Below are 20,853 nucleotides of genomic sequence, written 5' to 3'. Positions count from 1 at the left end.
TGCCTTTGGCTTAGGTCATGATCTCAGGGTACTGGGATCAAGTCCTGAGTCAGACTTCCCTGCTCAGTGGGGAGTCTGCTTCTCCTTCTCCTTCTCTCACATAAAAACATAAATAAATAAAATCTTTAAAAAACAAAACAAAACTATCAAGTCAGAGTAGAAGTATTAAATAAAACTTATATTTTAACTTTTTTAAATGATTTTATTCCCATGTACTTCTCCTAAATGATTTTCCAAAAACAAAGGTAAATTGTACCTTTATAATGGTGAGATCTGGTGGTCGCTACCTTAACCACATGATCAAACAGCATCACAGTAGTAGAACACCCTAACATTATGACTTCAATTGAATCATGAGAAAATACACAAATCAGAATGTGGGGCATTTTATAAGATGTTGGCGTGGGCCTGGGATCTTCTAAAAAGTCAATGTCTTCAAAAATAACAAAATTTGACAGACATGTCTATTGAAAACTACACAATATTGCTGAGAGAAATTAAAGTACACCTAAAACATGGAGTGATATATAGTGTTGATGTGATGGAAGACTCAATATTGTTAAGATGTCAGTTCTCCACAAATTATTCTATAAATTCAACCCAATGTCAATCAAAATTCTAAAAAGCTTCTTATAGAAATTGACAAATTGATTCTAAAATTCATATGGAAATACAAAGAACCTGTAACTGCTAAAATAACTCTGAAAAAGAACAAAATTGGAGGGGTGGCACCATCTGATATTAAGAGTTATGATAAAGCTATAATATGATATTAGTGTAAAGAAAGGCAAATAGATCAATGATACTGAATAGAGTCCATTAAAAAGAAAACACACATGTATAGACAACTAATTTTTGACACAGGTACAAGGGTAATGCAGTAGAGAAAGATAGCCTTTTAAACAAATTGTGCTAGAAGGATATTCATATCCCCCCAAAATGAACTTAGATCTATACCTAGTACCATATTTTAAAATTAATGCAAAGTGTATTATAGATCTAAATATAAAACCCCAAACTCTAAAACTTCTAGAATAGAGAGGAGAGAGTCTCTGTGGCCTTGGATTAGGCTAAGATTTCTTAGATATCGCATCAAAAGCACAATCTATAAAAGAACAAATTAAAAAATTATACTTTACCCAAAATAAAAACTTCTACTTTTCAAAATATAGTATAAGATAATGAAAAAGACAAGCTATGGACTAGGAGAAAAATCTTTGCAAAGCACATATCTGGTAAAGGTCCTATATCTAGAATCCAAAACTCTCAGATTTTAGCAGTAGGAAAAAACCCAATAACAAACAAATAGCCAAAAGATTTGAACAAAGCATGTCACCAAAGGAGACGCACAAAAAGCAAATGACCCTATGAAATCTGCTGAATATTACTAGCTACTAGGAAATTGCAAATTAAATTGACAATGAGATTTTACTAAACCCCTATTAGAATGGCTATAATTAAAAAAGACTGACCATACCAGGTGTTGGAGAGGATTTTGAGGAACTGCAATTCTCATACACTGCTGGCAAGAACATAAAATGGTACTATCTTTTCAGAAAATAGTTTGGCAATTTTTAAAAAAGTTAATCATATACTTACTCTATGGTCCAGACATTCCTCTCTTGGTTGTATACCCCAAATAAAGTGGAAAAATATATTCACACAAAATCTTTGGTATGATGTTCCTAACAGCCTTATTATAATAGCCAAAACTGGAAATACCCAGTTGTCCATTCACAGATGAATGATTAAATAAAAGTGATGTAAAAAAAAAAAAAAAAAAAAAGTGATGCAACCATACAGTGGAATACTGCTTAGCAATATAAACAAGTGAACTATTGAAACATTCAACAATTTGGTTGAATTTCACAATAAGTATGCTGAATTTAAAAAGCCTGACAGAAGACAGTACACACTATATGATCCTATTTATATAAAACTATAAAATGCAAATTAATTTACAATGACAAAAAGCAAATCAGTGGTTGCTTGGAGATGGAAGGGTGGGTATGGAGGCGTATGGAGGCGTGAAGGGGAAAGATTAGGGGGAGGAGGACACTTTTGGAGCTGATGCATATGTTTACTACCTTGATTGTAGTAATGATTTCACTGGTGTACATGTGTCAAAACATCAAATTTTACTCTTTAAATATGTCACTTTATTGTTTATATCAACAAAACAATTTTAAAAACAAAGACAAAAAGGCTGCTCTAATTTATAAGAATCTAGAGAAACATACTCAAAAGCAGTGCATGAAGCTTGACTGAATTTTGGACTAGGGAAAAATCTTAGGAGACTTTTTCATGAAGAATGGGGGAAACTGGCTTTGTTATCATGTATTACATGATACAGTGTATTTGCTAAATATATTAGATGTGATAACACTATCATGGTTATGTAGCAAAAACCCATTTCCTTAGGTGATACATATGGAAATAAGTGTCTGGCAGAAAAGAGAAAACAATGCAGTGGAGTATTAACAAGTGGTAGACCTCAATGAGAACTGTACAGATATCCTTTGTCCTCTGTCAAAGTTTCTGAAAATTTCGAAGTTTTTAAAATAAAATTTGGGTGGGGGGGAACATATGTAGTCTATGTACTTACATGTATCTGCATGTGAAAAGTGAGAGAGGGCAACGTTTCCATTCATAGATACACAACAGAAGTGGAGGAACAAGTTCTGGGGAGGAGCTACATTTTGTCTGAGATCTGCTGGTTTTGCTTAGTGCATGCTATAAATATTGTAGGTAAACACTGCAAAACGGGCTGTAGAATAAATTGTTTTGAGGAAATTCTTAATTGTGATTGTAACTGAGATGCCCAGAATTCCAACTGATATGCCAGTCCTCAGGTTGGCTTCCTTGGGAGCCCAAGTGCAGGCTTATTTTGGAGTGCCCCTAGTATCAACAACAATAGGTAGAAGGAAGAGAAATGGGTTTAGGATAAAGGGAAAACTTGGGCCATGATGCAGAATCAAGGTCTCAGCTGATGCGTCTTGAGAAGCTCTGAAGCTGCCCCCTTCAGAACTGTCCCTTCCTGGGCCAAGATGGATGAGCTTTTATACCCCGGCATCTCCCAGTGATGCAGGACAGAACCTTAGGCAACAGGAGCCTCTTCCACCCCCAGCATCTTGGGAAATAAGTCCCTCACTCCTGAAGGGGACTTCTGTTGGGTGGTGTGACATGGCATCCACAATATCCTGCTTTGTGTGGTTCTTTGAAAAGTTCTTCATAGTTTCTGTACAAGTCATGCATGACTGTTTATAATGCTTCTAAAGTAACTGGCATATTGTCATTTATCACTTTTATAAATTGTGAGTGTAGAAATGATCTCAAAATTCTAATTTTAGTCAAAGGATGGCTTAGCTTTCCCAAGTCATGGCATGATATGGAGACTATGGGTTTCGTATTGTTTTGTTTTATATGTAGTTAGCTTAAGAGAACACTTTTCTGAGGCTAAAGGTGACGATGACAATACACTGTCACAAATATATTTACAAATGGCTTTTTCCAAATCCTGTAACTATTAGGTGGCAGAGCAGAATCCAGGTCTGCTGACACCTGAAGTCCAATGACTTCATCCCTACACCATTAATAACCTAGTTGCTCTAAGTCTTAACACAAAGAGTAACAGTTTTCTGACCACAAGGGCAAGACGCTTATCCCAAAACATCTCCAACATATGTAAGACTCACACTTACAGCTTCATCATAGTAGAAGGAATAGGTGGGATAGTTCATTTTTAAACACCATATATTCAGCCAGTCAAATATCCCAGAGTCCAGAGAGATGTACATATAGTCCATACCTTAAGGTTACAGCCGTATTTCCTTTCCCAGCCCAAGGAAAGTCTCCTCTCTCCTAGTCAGCTTCTTGACATGGGGAGGTCTTTCCTTTGGAGGTCACCCCCAACACTGCCTCTTTCTTGTAGTCATCGGGGAATAAATCCCCTTTAGTGCCCTTCCTAATTCCTTGGCTCATTTTTACCGAGGTGCCGCTTCCTGGTTCCTATCCTCTAGTATGGGTACTCCATGTTTCAGATCCATCCCATATGTTCATAAAGGGATCAGACCTATCCCACTGCAGGGCCCTTTAAGCATTAGCTCTTTATGTGTTTTTATTCACAGAATCTCTTCCTGGAGGGAAATTGCTAACTGCCCTTTATTTATTCCATCTTACGTATATGCGAAATAGTTAGAAAGTGAAGGGAGGGAGAAGGAGTCCTGTCCCATCACTAAAGGAAAAAACAAAGATATTGCTTGAAAATCAAAGAATACGGGGTCCTGGGTGGCTCAGTCAGATAAGTATCTGCCTTCCCTCAGGTTATGATCCCAGGGTCCTGGGATTTAGCCCCATGTCTGGCTCTCTGCTCAGAGGGGAGTCTGCTTTTCCCTCTGCCCCTTCCCCCTGGCCCCATTCATGCTGTCTCTCTGTCTGAAATAAATAAATAAAACCTTAAAAAAAAAGAAAAAGAAAAAGAATTCCAGTTTACCTTCCTGATAATTCCCTTCCTCTCCTCCCTGCAGTTTCCTTGGTCTACTCTAGCCCTTCTCAAATCAGCCAGTCATCACATAATAAACACATGTCAGCAGAACCATTAGACATTGCAACCTGTTCATGCTTCAGATAATATTTACATGACATTTGCATATTACTTATTTTTCATTTCTTTTTTTCCTGCCTGCTCAAGCACACCTTTTATAATTTGGGCCATCTCCCTGAGTGTAAGCATCTGCACAATTGAGGGGAAGACAGTAATGCTGCATCCTCTTGACAAGAAGCCAGATTTGGCATGGAAATTGGACATAGTTTCAATCACATGCTGATGATATTCACACATTATTCTTAGTAGGGAATATGGACTTAAATATAAAACACACTTATACAAATATGGAATCTATGGTAAAGAATGGGAAATTTGTCAGTTTCTTTAGAAATACTTAGAGCTGTTTGTTTTTCTATGCATTGGCAATTAAAGCCTTGGGGAATAAAAAACTAAACAGTTCTATGATTCATTCTTTTATTAAATAAGCTTTTTAGTTGAATGTGAATATAGTAGAGTGAACTTTGGTGAGGCCAAAAGACCTCAATTTACATCTTAGCTTTGCTCCTCATCACTGTGATACCCTGAACATAAATATAAGACCTTTCTGGAAACTTGGGATTTTGACTTAATGTCTTCTGACTATATTCACTCTAAGAACAAACATCTACCCAAAATATATTTGTAGCACCACTAGGTTTTACTCATTAGGATGTTTATATTTGCACCTTACTTTAGAATTACATTTTTTAACTGCTATCCTTCTTCACTAATTAAAAAATATATATACTTGTGAAGTCCTTTTTTCGTGACAGGTGTATTCCTGCCACTATAAAGCTTAAATTCTAGTAGGAGATCAAGAGTTGGGATAAATGAATCCATAATTATGTTGACCATTACTGATTATAATATGTACAATGAATAAAAAGAATAGACTGCAGTGAGAGAACATCATTGAAGGAGAAAACTCAAGTTCGTAGAGCAGCAGGTAATCACAGAAAGTCTGTCAGAGATAAATGCATGGAAGTTGAACCTAAAAGATGAGTTAAGAGTTATCTGGGTGAAGAACTCAGGGAAAAAAAAATTCTGGGCAGGGAGAATGGTGTGTGCTCAGTCCCTTTGCTGGAAATGAGCTCAGAGCATTCAAGAATGCCAGTGTAGATTAATCATATTCAAGAGAGACTAGTTAACAAGTTGGAAATGTAGCCAGGCCAGGTACCAAAAAGCAATGGAAAGTCTTTGAAATCAGTGTGATCTGATTTTCAGTCTTCATAAAGACATTCTGGTTACTCTGTACAGACTTGGTCAAAGGGAGCCAAAAAATGAGTGTAGTAAAACCAGTTGGGATGGTACTATAGCACCCCAGGAACAATGTGAAAGTGCATCATCATATCCTCATTACCATCATCATCGTTGCTAAATTTGAGAACTTACAAATGGCAACCACTGTTCTCTGTACTTAGATGTGTTAATTGATTAAACATTTAAGATGGGGTAGGGAGTGCAGGGGGAAGAGAAAGGAAAAGATTCTAGAAATATTTTATAGATAATATTAGCCAACTAGCTAATGGCCTTAATATAAAGGGTACAAAGTGAGGGAACTGCAAGTATTTGAGAATAACCTAATTTATGCAACCAGGTAGATGGAAGTAACACTTCCTGAGATGAGGAAAATTAGGGCAGAAACAGGTTTGGCAGAGAAAGCTCTGCTTTCAGTGTTACATGAGATGTCTGTTTAATTGTGTCAGCAGCCCCATGAGGATGGCAAAGGTGATGATCCCTACATTAAAGATAATAAACATCTAGTGGCATATAAATGAGAATAACCTTCTCAGAACCCTCTGCTGCAGGGTACTCTGACATGTGGGCCTGAAATCTCTGTAGACATCAATGAATAAGCTATGGAGGAGACCTTTCATGTCTTACTTCCTTCCCATAGCATATGGTGATTCCATAAGCTAAGACTGAAGAGAGAATTTCCTTTAAAAGTATGTTTTAAGATTTCATTCATCCATCTTTCTTAGAATTATAATCAAACTGTGACACAGTTTCAAGACTTAGATGAAACAGTAGACCTTTAAGAATTTTTTTCTTAAATTATTATACATGAACCTAGATATTTTGGAGAGACAGGAATCCACTCAGATGCTTGTTGCTTAACCGTTTTATGGAACTCTTTTGTGGTTTCTAAAGAAGAAAAAAATTTTTAAGGAGTGATTTAGGAATTCCGAGTAGGAATAAATGCAGGCTAGAGGCTTGGAGAGGAAATCTTAACCACAAAAATAAATGAGGGTGAAGGACTGGCTTTTGTGTGGTCAGCTAGATTAAAATCAGAGCTCATTGGCATTGAGAGAGATGAAGCTAGTATAAATAAATGCCTGTGTCCTAGCACTCCCAAAGGGGTTCTGGGATCTAAATAAGCTAATATCACTTCAATCTCTTAGAAAAATTTTTTAGCCAGTCTACCTTTTTTTTTTTTTTTTTTTTAGGAGACTTCAAACTCACTCTAGGATTTATGCATTTTTGATGTTATTCAGAGTGGTACTCTCCTGGGGTTTTCTTAAAATGAGGTAAAATGTAAAAAATGATCCCTTGGTTCCTCATTCCTCTTATTTCCTCCCACCCAACCCATCCCATGTCCTTTCATTTCTCCTTACTAATATTATCTCTCAACTGTCCTTTTTTTGTCTGTTCATTGCTATTACACTTTCTAAAGAAGGTGGATTCATTAAGTGATCTTTAGTGATACTTCTGAAAAATCCCAGGAAAGATCAAAATTGCAAAACTAAAATGCACATACGGTCTGAGTTAAGTCAAAGTCATCAGGTTTTGCCAAATAAAAACAAAAACAAAATGCATGCTTCACTGCGTTGTCATAGCAACCATTTCTTTTTTCTTTTTTCATTAGAAAGAGACAATTAGATGTTAACCTGGTGTTAGGGCAGCCCCTAACACCAGGTTAACATCAGCGGTTATTGCTGCCTTTAGCCCAGCACATGATCCTGGAGACCCAGGATTGAGTCCCAGGTTAGGCTCCCAGCATGGAGCCTGCTTCTCCCTCTGCCTGTCTCTGCCTGTCTCTGCCTCTCTCTCTGTGTCTCTCATGAATAAATTAACAAAATCTTTAAAAAAAAATAACCTGGTGTTAGTGCAAGCTTTTTAAAAGAAAAAAAATGTTTCAAAAGGGACGTTGTTGCTGATTTTCATTGCTACTTCTGGCTCCAATGGAGTCATTATTGGCAATTATTTTACTTACTCACTTATTTATTGGTGAACACATGAAAAAGGGTTTAAGAAATGTAGGTGGCAACCTCCAGGACAACATAGTCCTTTCCTCCCTTGGGCCAATTTGGAAAGTACATTTTATAGACAGTGTAAGTTCATGAGAATGTCACATTTGCTCCTTCCTGCCAGGTACCCTCTTGACTCTCTGCTCTAGGGAAGAAGGACAAGAGATGGAGCCAAAGACTACAAATACAATGTTTACTTCCTTATCACTAAGACATACTTTCCTAACAATATCATTACCAATTAAGTCATTTGTATTGCCCACCCATTCCCCCCCCACACACACCACAGTGCCAGGCAAGGATAAAATATAAACAGACATGCTTCTTGGTGGAGGAGACAGATATTTATCACACACACACACACACACACACACAAATATGAATCTTATGGTTGCTTTGAAAGTTTATAACATGATGCTATTACCTAGTTCTGATTAGAAAAAACTTGGCTTAAGAAGTGATACTTGCATGAATCTTTAAAAAATAAATAAAACTAGGTAAGTGGGGGTGGGGAAACATTCCAGGGAAAGGAGAAAGCATATGCAAAGGCCCTGTGGCAGACTAGAGCAGGCATCTTAGGAATATGAAAGCGGCTAGGAGGCAGAGAGATGATGAGCTGTGAAATAAAGATGAATAAATTCCTTTGAATTTGGCTTCAGTTTGTCAAATGAATGAAGACCATCTCATTCATCAAACATATATTGAACCTGTTCCTTATGCCAGGCATGATGGTGCAAAGATAAATGAACCATGGTTCCTGCCTTTGATTTGCTCACTTCTGACTATTCTTTTTCCTCCTTGATTTCCACAAAATATTCTGGTTCTCTCCCTATTATATGAGACAATTTATCTCTATGTTTTACCTCCTCTATTTATTAGCTCTGAAATGCCATGTCTAGGCCAGAGGAGTGCCCCAGGTCCAGGGCTAGAGAAAGAAGTGAAACCACTGAAATTGCTAGAGGAAAAAGTATTTGAAAAAATGGAAAGCAATTATGATTGTTCAGAGACAAAGAGCCTCTGGACATGGTTACATTATCCTGTGCTACACAGACATAAATTTTACCAGCACAACACTCCGACTGGAGCTTTAGCGTTGAAGAAGTATGACCACTTACAAGTCATTTCTTCCTTGTTATAGCTGGGGTAGATGCCATTACTCACCTCATATTGTAAATAGCAATATTTAAGCTTAGAAAGGCTAAGGGAGGTGGTCAAGATCTCCCTGGTATTAGTAAGCAGCAGAGCCTGCATCCAAATCCAGACAGAATTCCTGACTGTAATTCCAGTGCACTAGTCACACATTTTACTGCTCTTGGCTGCACAGTATCTATCTCCTGCCCTGTATTTATTCATTTGTTCAGCTGTTATGAACTGGACACTTGCTATGTTCCAGGACCTATAGACCTATTGAAGGGTATGGTTCATGCCTTCATTGGCGGGGGGAGGGGGGATGGTTGGGGTGGGTGGAGGGAGGATAGTCTAGTGACAGGATACCTATGAAATAAATACTTGAATGAATAATCACAAATTGTGATTAATGTAATGAAGGGGCATGATACGTTCTATGAGCAAGCAAGAGAAGAAGGTCACCATTTACATCTGAGAGTCAGAGGAGTAAGACTGAGACCTGAAAGGCAGGTAGGAGGCAGTCAGGTAAAGATGAGTGGGAATAGCATCTGAGGCAAATGGAATAGCATGTTCAAAAGCTTTGAGGATGGACAGAGCATTGCACATTTGAAGGATGTAGAGAAGATGAAAGAAGGCAGAAGGGGTACTTGCAGATTTCCTTGGATCATGCTGAGGATTTTATCTTTATTCCAAGTATGATGGGAAATTAAGCAAATGTAGCAGGATAGCTGAAGCCACTGAAAGTACTGTCCTCAGCATTGAGCTGTAAAAAGAAATGACACCTGGGAAAAAAACCTCTCATGTCTGACAAGGAGCCTAGGAAGGTTAAGAGGACAAACTTGGAGCAGGTGATGATAGAGGCCAGACTATAAGCTCTAAGAGTGAGTAGAAAATAGCAGTTTTGAGATCTATGACACAAGACTTTGCAAGTAGAAGCAAAGCAAAAGGGGTCTTGTGAAGTCAGGATTAAAATCATGAACCACCCAGTTCATACCCCTTAGCCAGGCTCACTCCCTTTCACTATATTTCTCTTGACAGAATGGTTATTATTTCCCTGCCCAATTTCTGAGCCTTCACTGTTCCAGTTAGGGCCATAGGGTGAGCAAATATTTGTTGACAATTTTGAGTAAAGTTTCATTGCAGTTATTTGGCTCCTTTGGGGCATAAACCATGACAAAGCTAAGGGCCCTGATGAGGAATTCAGAGCATAAGATACCCTTGGATGGGCCATTCAGCTGGCCTAGGTTCCAGCTATTGAAGTGTTTTGTCCATCAGCCAAGGGCAACACTTGGCACATTCTCTAATGGGTGCCACAACATGCTACACAACATGGCACTGGTTTGGAGGCCTGCATTCACCCACATGCCCATCACCACACTGGTACTGTGCAAAAGCAGGGAGCTAAAGATGGTACATGTTAAACTATGAGTGAATGGAAGGGGAAATGAATTTCAAAAGCAGAAAGAAGAGTTCCACAGCCCAGTCCAAAAGGAACAGAGGAAGAGCAACAAAAATAACAGCCAGCACTAGAAAGAGAAAAGAGAAAGCTGTATGATTAAGATAATCAAAACTTGTCAAAGTTCAACAGAAAGCCATTGTCAATGGCTTTGAAAACTGAGATAAGAATGCATTTTATTTTAGTTAAGAGCCTGACTTTGTCTTCTTGTCAATGACATTCTTGGGTCCAGTTTCAACAAACACTTCACAAATCCAACTTAAAACACATTGACTATGCCAAAGTAATGCAAAGATTATATCTTTCTTTTAGCTATTAATTTGACATCATTTTTTTTCATTTGATTTCTATCTCATGTTCATTAGAACTATAAAGATGACTTTGAAAGTTGACAAGATGAGACAGCCATGCGCTCACAGAAATGGGAGTATTCCAAATGACAACATTAGAAACAGAATACTTTAGGGGCACCTGGGTGACTCAGTCAGTTGAGCATCTAACTCTTGATTTCACCTTAAGTCATAATCTCAGGGTCATGAGATCAAGTCCCTCATCTGGATCTGTGCTCAGCAGGGAGTCTACTTTAGATTCTCCTCTCCGTCTTCCTCTGCCCCTCATCCCCTCACAAAATGGAATAAATCTTTTTTTTTAAATAAAGCAACAGAATAGTTTAAATACAAACAACTTTTTAAAAGTCTACTTGGTTTATTTGCAAAGTAATATAGAACATCATCATATTTTACCTAATGTATTCCCCAGCAAGGTGCAAACATGTTCACATTGTAAGAAAGAATTTGAGGTTGCCTCCTACAAAAAGGCTGTTAGGTTTACTCTTGATGAATGTGGCCAAAGGTTCAAGGGAGCCAATGGAATTTGGCAGAAGTGTGTCTCTCCAGGCTGACTGTGGAGAAAACACTTTGCCTTTGTATGTTAAATCACTGCAAGGTAGTGACCTAACAATTGTAGGGCTCTCATCCCAGCAGGAATGGTAAATATCCTTCTAGATAACACAACAGGGTGAACAACGTTAGTATTGGCTTTATATAAAAGAGCAAATCTTCTGCCTTGTAGTTATAGGGGGAAAATATCTTGAAATCAAAATTGAGGAGTCAGATGGCCGGTGGAGGAAAGAAATTCATATGCCCAGCAAAATCATAAGTGACTGCCTGGAAGAACTGGCTATTGAGGTGGCCTGGACCTCTTGAGGATTTTATAGGGAGCAAAGCAATGAACTTCCCAAGCATGTGGTCAGTTTTGTTAACAGCATCTCACTGGAATAGACACAGCACCAGGCTTCTCCTCAAAAGAGCAAAGAACTGAGATGTAGGTGATTTCAAGCATGATATCTTATCTTATACTCTAGAAACTGATTCACATTCACCTGAAGTGCATGTCTTATGTCTATCCAAATAAAGAATGTAATTGTGTATAGATATGATACCAAGTCTGCCTATAAATACTAAATGACAAAAAATACAATAAAACTAGGTCTTGTCTAATAATCACCTGGTTGCCTTCATTATTTATAATTCTATGCCAGACATCTATCTACAAAGTGTGGCCTATAGTATTTGGTGTGTATATCTCTTTATATATATCCTACTTCCCTCTATCCTTCCTTCCCTCTCTCCCTCCCTCTCTATTAGCTAATTACAGATACGAGGTCTAAATAGAAGAGCATGAAAATTACCTACAGATGAGGGAGCCATCTACTTTAAAAAATACACTTATATTTCCTGAGCACCCACCATATGCTAGGCACTGTGAACTACTTTTCACACACAATACCCTTTAAACTTCAAATGGTGAGATGATCTCCATAGTAGTGGTAGAGTGAAGTGGGTTTATATATCAGAGACTCTGGTGACAAACTGCTAGGGTCTGAATTTTGAATCTGTCACTTGCCAGAGGTGAAGTAGCTTCCCCAACATCACCAACCAACCATCAGAGACCAAGATTTGAAATCAATTCTAATAACAACATTTTTCTAGAAGATTCAGCTCTCTCCACCCCAAAAAACAATAATTTTTCCCTCATAATTATAATGAATCCTTTTGTCATCATGCATTACTTGATAACTAAGCCAAGAGTCTTCAATGTCTCAACCCTCCAGATGTCTGAGGAAGTCCTAATTGCAAACATTCTGTCCCATTCCCAAATATATGCCATTATTTTCTTCCATCAAAAACATGGTTACTCTAATTAGAAAGCAAGGGGTACAGGTGGTAAAGATAGAAAATATTGGTCTTACCTGCCAGGAACTTTCATTTCAATTCAGTCATATGAATGTTGCAAGCATCTGTCAGGTAATAATGTACCCTTCCTCTTTTCTGGGACTCATCAGACATACTTTTCATTTTTATTACCCAGACTTTGGGATGTCATGAGGATTATGAAACGTTCCCTCCCCACCTGAAGATTCCATAAAGGCCTTCTTGTCCCAATTCTCAACTGTCACTTGGGGATGCACAAAATTTATTATTTCTCATAAAAGAGTCAATGACATATAAAATGGGAGTTTTAGAATCCTTTCAAACAAAAGAGAAGCAAATTTAATGAAATGCCTCTTCTTCAAAAGGGCTATGATTCAGATTTCATAAGAAAGATCATCATTTTGAAATGTACTATGATAATATGAAGGAAAATGGCATAGAACATTATTTTATGTTATAGCCAATTAATAAATCAGTGGTACTAATACACTTGATCGAGTAGTTGCTACGTGCTATACACCCTTCTGTGTCTTTCACAATGGTCAACCCATTTGGTCCCAAAAACCTGCTAAGAGAGGTACTATTATTATCTCTACTCTAGAAATAAGGAAATAGGGGCACACAAATAATCACAAAAATAATAGTGATAATACAGACTACAAATAATAGCTTTTCTTAAGATAATGTTGAATTCCAAGGGTATTTATGGTACCTAATACTTGCTTAAAGTGCAGAACTTTTTATTCAACCAGAATTTAGTAAGTGTACAATTTGTAGCAGATACTGTGTTTATTATACAGTTGATTCTACTATAATGTGACATAAGTGTTCTCAAAAATCACCATGCTATACAAAATTGTGCAATAAAAACACAAAACTTATGGAAAAATTGAGTTATGGACACAACACTCAAAAACATCACCAGTGATATTTTTTAAAAATCTAATAAAAATGGTGGCATGGTTTTCCACAAGTTAAATGGCTAAGCAGTGCATAAATGTTACAATAAATATGGCATTTTACCTTAAGAAAAAGGAGGTAAAGTTTGCTTGTGGAAACAGGTGCCAGAAGTATTGCTCCTTGTGATTTATTGTGAAATTGTACAAGGAGAACAAAGGCAGATGTTTGGGGGTGGGATGCATGCATTTTGTGTGTTCCCACATGGCTTGGAACAGCCAGATGTAGTTTACTGTGCTCATCTTGGGGAAGAAATCACACATGTGCAAACATGAACTTTGGGTTGGACTTAAATTGTTCCCTAACATATCATTCTGCTAGGGATGTATTTGCATTTTCAAAGCAAGTATTAAAGCACAAGTAACTGGTGTACTCTTCCAAGCAGACCAAGTGAAATGCTCTTTGGAGCTGTACCTATGAGAAGGGCCAATAGGAAAACTTCCCTGACAGGGGACATAGGGAATGCTTTACGTAGAAGGGACCTCTGGATTAAGCATCAAATATAAACAAGGTGTCAGAGGTAAAACAGATCAGCAAAGGAAATGACAAGAAGAGGGGAAAACATGGGCCAATATACATTGTGTGAAAAAGGACATGGTGAGCAGTTGATGCATGAAGAATTAGTTAGTCCTTGATTGCCACTAGAATCTGGCTCCCTGAGGGAGGGAAACTGCCTCTCATCTTCACAATGGTGTACTTAGTGTTTGGGCCAATGCAGGCATTTGGTAGTATCTCCATAAAAATGGAGAACCAATATGTGGATGAATGCACTAACAGTGGAAAAGTAAGTCTTTCACATAGCCTATCTGGAAAATACAACAGTGAATTCACAGCATGTGGTCATGAGTGGGTCTGACACTATTAGATAGTCCCAGGATTCTTCTTCTTCTTCTTCTTTTTTTTTTTTTTTTAGATTTTGTTTGTTTGTTTGTTTGTTTATTTATTTATGAAAGAATGAATGAGCAGAGGGAACAGCAAGCAGAGGGAGAGGGAGAAGAAGGTTCCCACTGAACAGGGAGTCCTGTGCATGGCTCTATCCTACGACCCCGGGATTATGACCCAAACCAAAGGCAGCCACTTAACTGACTGAGCCACCCAGGTGTCTCCCCAGGACTCTTCTAATACAGTATTTTTACAGATAAAGATGGTAATTCATTAGTATAAATACATTATTAGGTCACTTGTGTACTTCTAAAGACATCAGTGGTGATGTTGAGAGTATTCTGATGAACTCAAAAATCTGAAATTAAGCTTTTCTTGATCCATTTTTGTATCTGCCTCTATGCCGTATAACTTTTTTTCTTTACTTCTTTTTCTCATAATTCTTTGGACAGTATCTCAAATACTATGATGTTCAAAGCCTGAAGCCTGTCACTATTACAACTATTAACAGCTTGCCTTGAAATCTTTCAAAATAGTGTTTAATTACACTGATTCTGAAATTTATGCAGAAGAGTTGACAAATTTCAAAGTTTCTCAAGAGCACTATCTAACCACTTTTCCAATTTCTAACTACCTTAGCAGTAAAAAATTAGACAAGGAGAGCTCAAGTAATCGTAGTTGCTACACCATCTTACAGAACAATAATGGCATCTCACAATAGGGTTAGCATTTTACCCGATAATAAACTTAGACCAAGATGAGGAAGATTCAGGTAGGCTTTGTCTGGCATTAAATTAAGCATATACTTGTATACTCAACAATTGCTTGCTGGTACATTTCAGTCAGACCAGAGGTGAATAGGCCTGGTGTTTTAGACACTACAACATAATTAATCAATAAGACATGAAAATGTTTAAAATATATGAAAATGGTTACAGAGGAAGTCTCATCTTGAGATGTACTCCCCCAACAACCTAATCTAAATAAATATTAAGCAGAGTATAAATAGTTACAATAATAGTTAACATTTCATGGGTACATATTTCCTAGGCATTATGCTAAGCATTTTCCATATATTAGATCATAAAAACAACTATATGAGGTAGGAATCATTATTGTCTTCATTTTATAGGTGAGGAAACCGAGGGGCAGAGAAAAGAGCTATAGCCTTAAATTCTATGGATTAGAATTTAAAATAACCACTGTTCTATAATATATGCAAAGCTCTTTGTTGGCTTGTCTGTGAATTCCTTGCCTGAATGCTTTTTGGCTGTATAAGCTGAATTGTATATGATGGGTGTTAGAAAAGCCACATTCAGTCAAGGAACAGAAACTAGATTTTGGAAATTCACTTAGGATGATATGAAGTTAAGGCTTAATTTATCAAAACACATGGAAATTCCAAGGTAATCTGCGTCCTTCGCACAGGCCTGAGTCATTGAGGATTGGCCAAGGTGGGGAGACTTAACTCCACTAGGGATGGTCCTCAGAGAGCCAGAATAGAATGAGGGTTAGTTGAATGCCAGCCCTTGGGAGAGGCTTGATCTCAGTAAAACTATGTATCAAGGGCCTCTATCTCTTGATGGAAAGGGACCAACAAGGATAACCAATGCTTTGACATTGCTAAAGAAATTATAAAGAAGATAAAATATTTTCAAATACCCACGGTTAAATAAACAGGGTAATGTATTTTACAATAAGCATCAGGTAAAACAGAAACAGCTTTAAGACTAAAATAAATACATTATAATTTGTTAAAAGAATGTACTATAAGTTGATGGTGGAATAAACACAGTCAAAAGGTGAGCCTCCCACCAAAAGCCAGAGAGACAGTGACTTAAATCCTCTCCTAGGGCTTGGTGGCATCAAATCCTTGTGGACCAATACCTGTGTGATCCCTATAGACTAAAGCCTTCATATCTTCATACCTATATACTTATTCCAAAATACTTTTATTGTATTGCTGGGTCTGATCCTAAGTACTTTACCAACCCTTACTCATTCAATTGTCAAAGCAACATTATAAGTAGCTACTGTTATTATCATTCCCATTTATAGATGCAAAAGCTGAGGCATAGATACCCAGATTATTTGCCCTAGGTCACAGAACTAGCAAATGGAAATTGAACTCAGACTAGCTTCAGAACACTCATTCTTAAACACTATGGAGTATAAAGAGGAAATGTGGGAGTAGGAATTTGGTCAGTGGCATTCATGTTGGTTTTCACATATTTCTGAAGTGTCACTAGAGACTGCAAAACTTTCAAAACAAAATATCAAGTCTCTATGGGCTCTAGTTTGAGAATAATGGAATCAAACACTCCATAAAATGAACATCATAGCTTTTGAGGTCTTAAGTTGCTAAGTAGTCTTGTTAAGAAAAAGTGTATACACACACATACATAAGCATATGTACATACATAATTTACAGTTATGTTTAAATAATAAACAAACTATGGATGATTTCTTCAACTGTAAAATTTGCTCATGAGCAGAGAAACAAAACTGAAGGTCACATAAGTCAAATTATATTATTTTCTTTTTTGGACTGCTAAACCATGGTTTGCAAAGTCCTCATTAGTAGGATGACAGCAGGGATCATGAAGGAAGGAAGGAACATTGCCTAGCTCCATAAAGCCGTGTGACCATGATAAGCCTTTCTTAAATACCATAGGTTAGCATAGTGGAATGGAGCTCAAAGTCTAAAAGTATTCCAATAGGAAAAGATGAGCTTTTAAAATATCGTCTGATTCACAACTGAAAGGATCATTAATTCAATATTGTTTTGTCTTTCTATTTTACATTCATTATGTATTATACAGTTAGCCGCTGGCAGCTCCTTAAAACCATTCAAAGACATGCACATTCAAATTAATGTTTGTTGGAAAACTGTATTCCTTCCACACAAGATGGCAAAGTCTCTTTTAATTTCTTTACCAGAGCCTCAGTTTGAAAAATAATACAGAAATATCCAGGCAGCTAAGAGGTCTGATAGAAATTCTCGTATGTTTAGAGAAAGACTGTATAACCACTGAGTCACAGGTAGGAAAAAGGCACCCATTATACAAACAAATGAGCTCATCTATCATGTTTATTTAAGTCCTACTGTTTGTCAGTACTGTAGGCACAACCATGCACCACAGACACTTATTCCTGCTTTCATGGTCAGAGAGAGATGGGTAGTCAAATGGTTAGGGCAAAGCATATAAAATTACAAGTGGAGACCAATGATATAGAGAAAACAGTTCTTTGAGTGTATAAGTAAAGAAGCTGGACTAGACTGGGGGCTATTGGTGAGGGCAGCCTAGGATGGATGTTCTAAGAAGCAGAGAAAAATCATTCCATACAGAAGAAAACAAGAATAAAGAAATATCACATGTACGAAAGGGTCTATGGTTGAATGAATACATTTTTAAGACGTAAAGGAGTGCCCATATGGATGGTGGCCTGGGGAGAAGAGTAGGAGGGAAAAGTGGTGGCAAATTAGTCTGAACAAATTGCCAGGGGACAGACCACATGGGGCCTTGTAGACTCCATCAAGGATGGGGATTTTATCCTCTGATCAGTGAGAAGGCATAGTTATGGAATACCATGATTGAATAAATGTATCATCAGCTTTCCACTGACACAAAAGGCCATGGTATCTATTCATTTTTTAATGTAATAGAAGTTCTATTAATGAATGAATGTATCCATTTATTTATTGCATTACTAGGGTACGATTAACAAAAACTATATATGTTTAGGTTCATACAACATGATCCTTTTTAAAGCATACAATGTGATGTTTTAATGTTTGTATAGTTGAGAAATGACTACCACATCAAGTTAATTAACACATCCATCACCTCACATTTAATCTAGCCTTTAGAAATCATGTAAAAGGCCCTACCTAAATATATAGAGGTGGGGCTCCAGATCACAAAAGAAGGCACTTCATAAACACAACTGGACCAGGCAAGTTGTCTATAGCTTTCTCCTTACTGATCTTACAACTCCTCATACCCTTCAACCAACATCTTTTGAAGTTTATAACCAAGGTAGTGATTTAACACACTGCACAGTAAGTGAATTGTTGTTTACTGATTTTTTAAGGGAGCAAAAAGAGACAAGGACAGTTATGGAGACACCATCCAAACCACAAATAACACAGTGTCAGGAGAGTTGTCCACCCTATTGGCAATTTGTCAACCTAAAGAGACTGGACAAGCCAGCATCACCAGATCTTGGGCCCTTGCTATCAGTGTTTTGTAAATCAGAACTGAGCAAGAAGGGCTTACTTTTCAGGGCAACCTAACTCACTATTTTGTAGGTATGGTGAAGGTAAACAGTTAAAAAAAATACAAGAAGGGATATATACTAACATAATTTTCAAAGGTCCCAGAGTGTGTAGCAAGAAATCACGTGGTAGCTAATTCTTTTATGTATATATGGAGGATAAAAAATAAGCAGCCTTACTTAAGATTACACACTTCTGTGATTTTCATGTCTTTATATTCATCAGCCATTCTGATTGAAAATACTTCAAGTCTGCTTACTACTATGAACTTCTATGTAGGAGACTTCCCCAGGGCAAGCATGCACACAGATTCACCCAAAGGCATTCAATCAATTAATACATGTAAACACTCTCAGATAAATCTGCCCAGTCATTCTGATTTCCTTTAATGAGAAGGCTCTAGAAAGGGCTATGATTTCTCTCCTAGCCAAAGTCATTCTTGATGTCACGTTAAGTATTCAGACTTCCTTTGCAGTCATTTTATTTGTAATAGTGTCTTGTGTGTTGTGTCTCCTAGCTCTACATACAAACTACCACACTTACAATCTCCATGAACCTAAGTGCATCAGTGGCTCTGGGGATGCTATACATGCCGAAAGTGTACATCATCATTTTCCACCCTGAACTCAATGTCCAGAAGCGGAAGCGAAGCTTCAAGGCGGTAGTCACAGCAGCCACCATGTCATCGCGGCTGTCACACAAACCCAGTGACAGACCCAACGGTGAGGCAAAGACAGAACTCTGTGAAAACGTAGACCCAAACAGTAAGTAACTTTCCTTTCCTTTCAAATTGCCCTCCTACATCAGGTAACTCTAGGAACTGTGGTATGAGCTTGCCTTTCTTTGAAGAAATATGGCATCCATTCTTGTCTTTATGGAGTGGGTTCCTGGGTGAATGCTAACTTTTGCTCTTAAGAGTTTGTCTTATTCTTGCCCCCATTTCATTTTTGCTGCCTTTTAGGGAAAAAAAAAAAAAACTTTCAGAGGCTCTGCTTCTAAAGTATGAAATCTCCCTCTTCCCTTCCTTCTTGTTCATTGGTACCAAACTGTCCACTTGGCATAAACATACCTGTCAGGTTGTGAACAACCTTTCTTGCTCTCTTCATGTCAGGGGAACAACTTCCCAGTAGGGAAACTTTAACATCTGATTGAACTGTAGCAGTGGGAATAAAATTAGAATATTTAATAACTTAGAAAGTAAAACTTCTTTTTACTGGAACATGAATGTGGAGAAAAATTATGATTCTATCCTAAGCAAGCTTTCTAGAAACAAGAAAAACCCCAAGTATATAGATTGTAACATCCCCACATGGGAAAAACCTCTACAGCAGAATTTCATCGCATGAAAGACAAAATATTAGGGAGGGGATTAAGGGTGAAATGTTACATATAATATGCTATATCGCAATATGTTGCATATCTGCAACCCCAGAGTAGCCTCTAGTCACCCCTGAAAATGACTCCAAAAAGATACAGATATCACTTTGTAAGAAATCAAGACAGTTTAACTAGAGGTTAAACACAGAGAAGGAACAAGGAACAAGTTGACCAGTTCCAAATAGAATGGCAGATTCAAGTGTTCATAATACTTTCTGTTTTAAAAAGTAGAGGAGGATTCAGGTTGTCCATCAAATCCTGTAAGACATTTTTCAGTTGTTATGAACTGATTTTGTCACAGCAAAAGCTTCTCGCCAAGCAGAAAGGAATCCCTACTCTAAATACTCTGAGGTAATCTTTTATGCTCTGCAAGTAAGAGAGAGATCTTTGAAGAGCAAGAGGTAACAGAGTTTGTTCCCAACAAACACTGTGCAAAGATCCATGATCTTGACTCATCTCCATTTCTAAACAGTTGGCTGAGTGACTATTGTGAAACTCTTTGAGAATATGTAGACAGGGGTACAAAGTTGACAATATTGTGGGCTTCAGTTTGAACTTTTAATAGAAGAAATTCTGGGACAAGGCAAGAGGAAGGACAAAGACTATACAAGACAAAGGAGAAGCAGAATGAATGTGTAGGGTCTCTTCCTGTGTTTTCAAAGAAAATGGTCAATTGAGAGGAAGGAAAATGGATGGTGAATCCCATGATATTTGATGTGATGTCAGAA

General features: G+C 37.5%; 1 protein-coding gene and 1 long non-coding RNA gene across 17 annotated transcripts in view; one reads left to right on the top strand and one right to left on the bottom strand.

Annotated features, from left to right (window-relative positions):
* The window catches only part of LOC144289648 (uncharacterized), a 62,915-nt gene extending 62,598 nt beyond the window's left edge, over positions 1-317 (bottom strand). For all 7 annotated transcript variants that reach the window (XR_013357470.1, XR_013357475.1, XR_013357473.1 and 4 more), the window contains exon 1: positions 257-317. This is a non-coding gene — a long non-coding RNA (uncharacterized LOC144289648). The remainder of the gene's footprint in view (positions 1-256) is intronic.
* GRM7 (glutamate metabotropic receptor 7) overlaps positions 1-20,853 on the top strand; it is an 836,468-nt gene that overhangs the window by 760,797 nt on the left and 54,818 nt on the right. For 9 of the 10 annotated variants that reach the window (XR_013357466.1, XR_013357467.1, XR_013357464.1 and 6 more), the window contains exon 9: positions 19,266-19,512. Coding sequence is in view for 6 of the 10 variants with exons in the window: in XM_077857985.1 (XP_077714111.1) it covers positions 19,266-19,512 (247 nt within the window). In the remaining 4 variants the exon portion in view is untranslated. Of the gene's footprint in view, positions 1-19,241; positions 19,513-20,853 lie in introns of those variants that run through there. The other variant, XM_077857987.1, reaches the window with a different exon arrangement.

The sequence above is a fragment of the Canis aureus genome, chromosome 19, assembly GCF_053574225.1.
Source record: "Canis aureus isolate CA01 chromosome 19, VMU_Caureus_v.1.0, whole genome shotgun sequence".
Classification (NCBI taxonomy): domain Eukaryota; kingdom Metazoa; phylum Chordata; class Mammalia; order Carnivora; family Canidae; genus Canis; species Canis aureus.
Note: the sequence above shows the minus strand (reverse complement) of the source record. Positions and strands in the feature narration are given on the sequence as shown.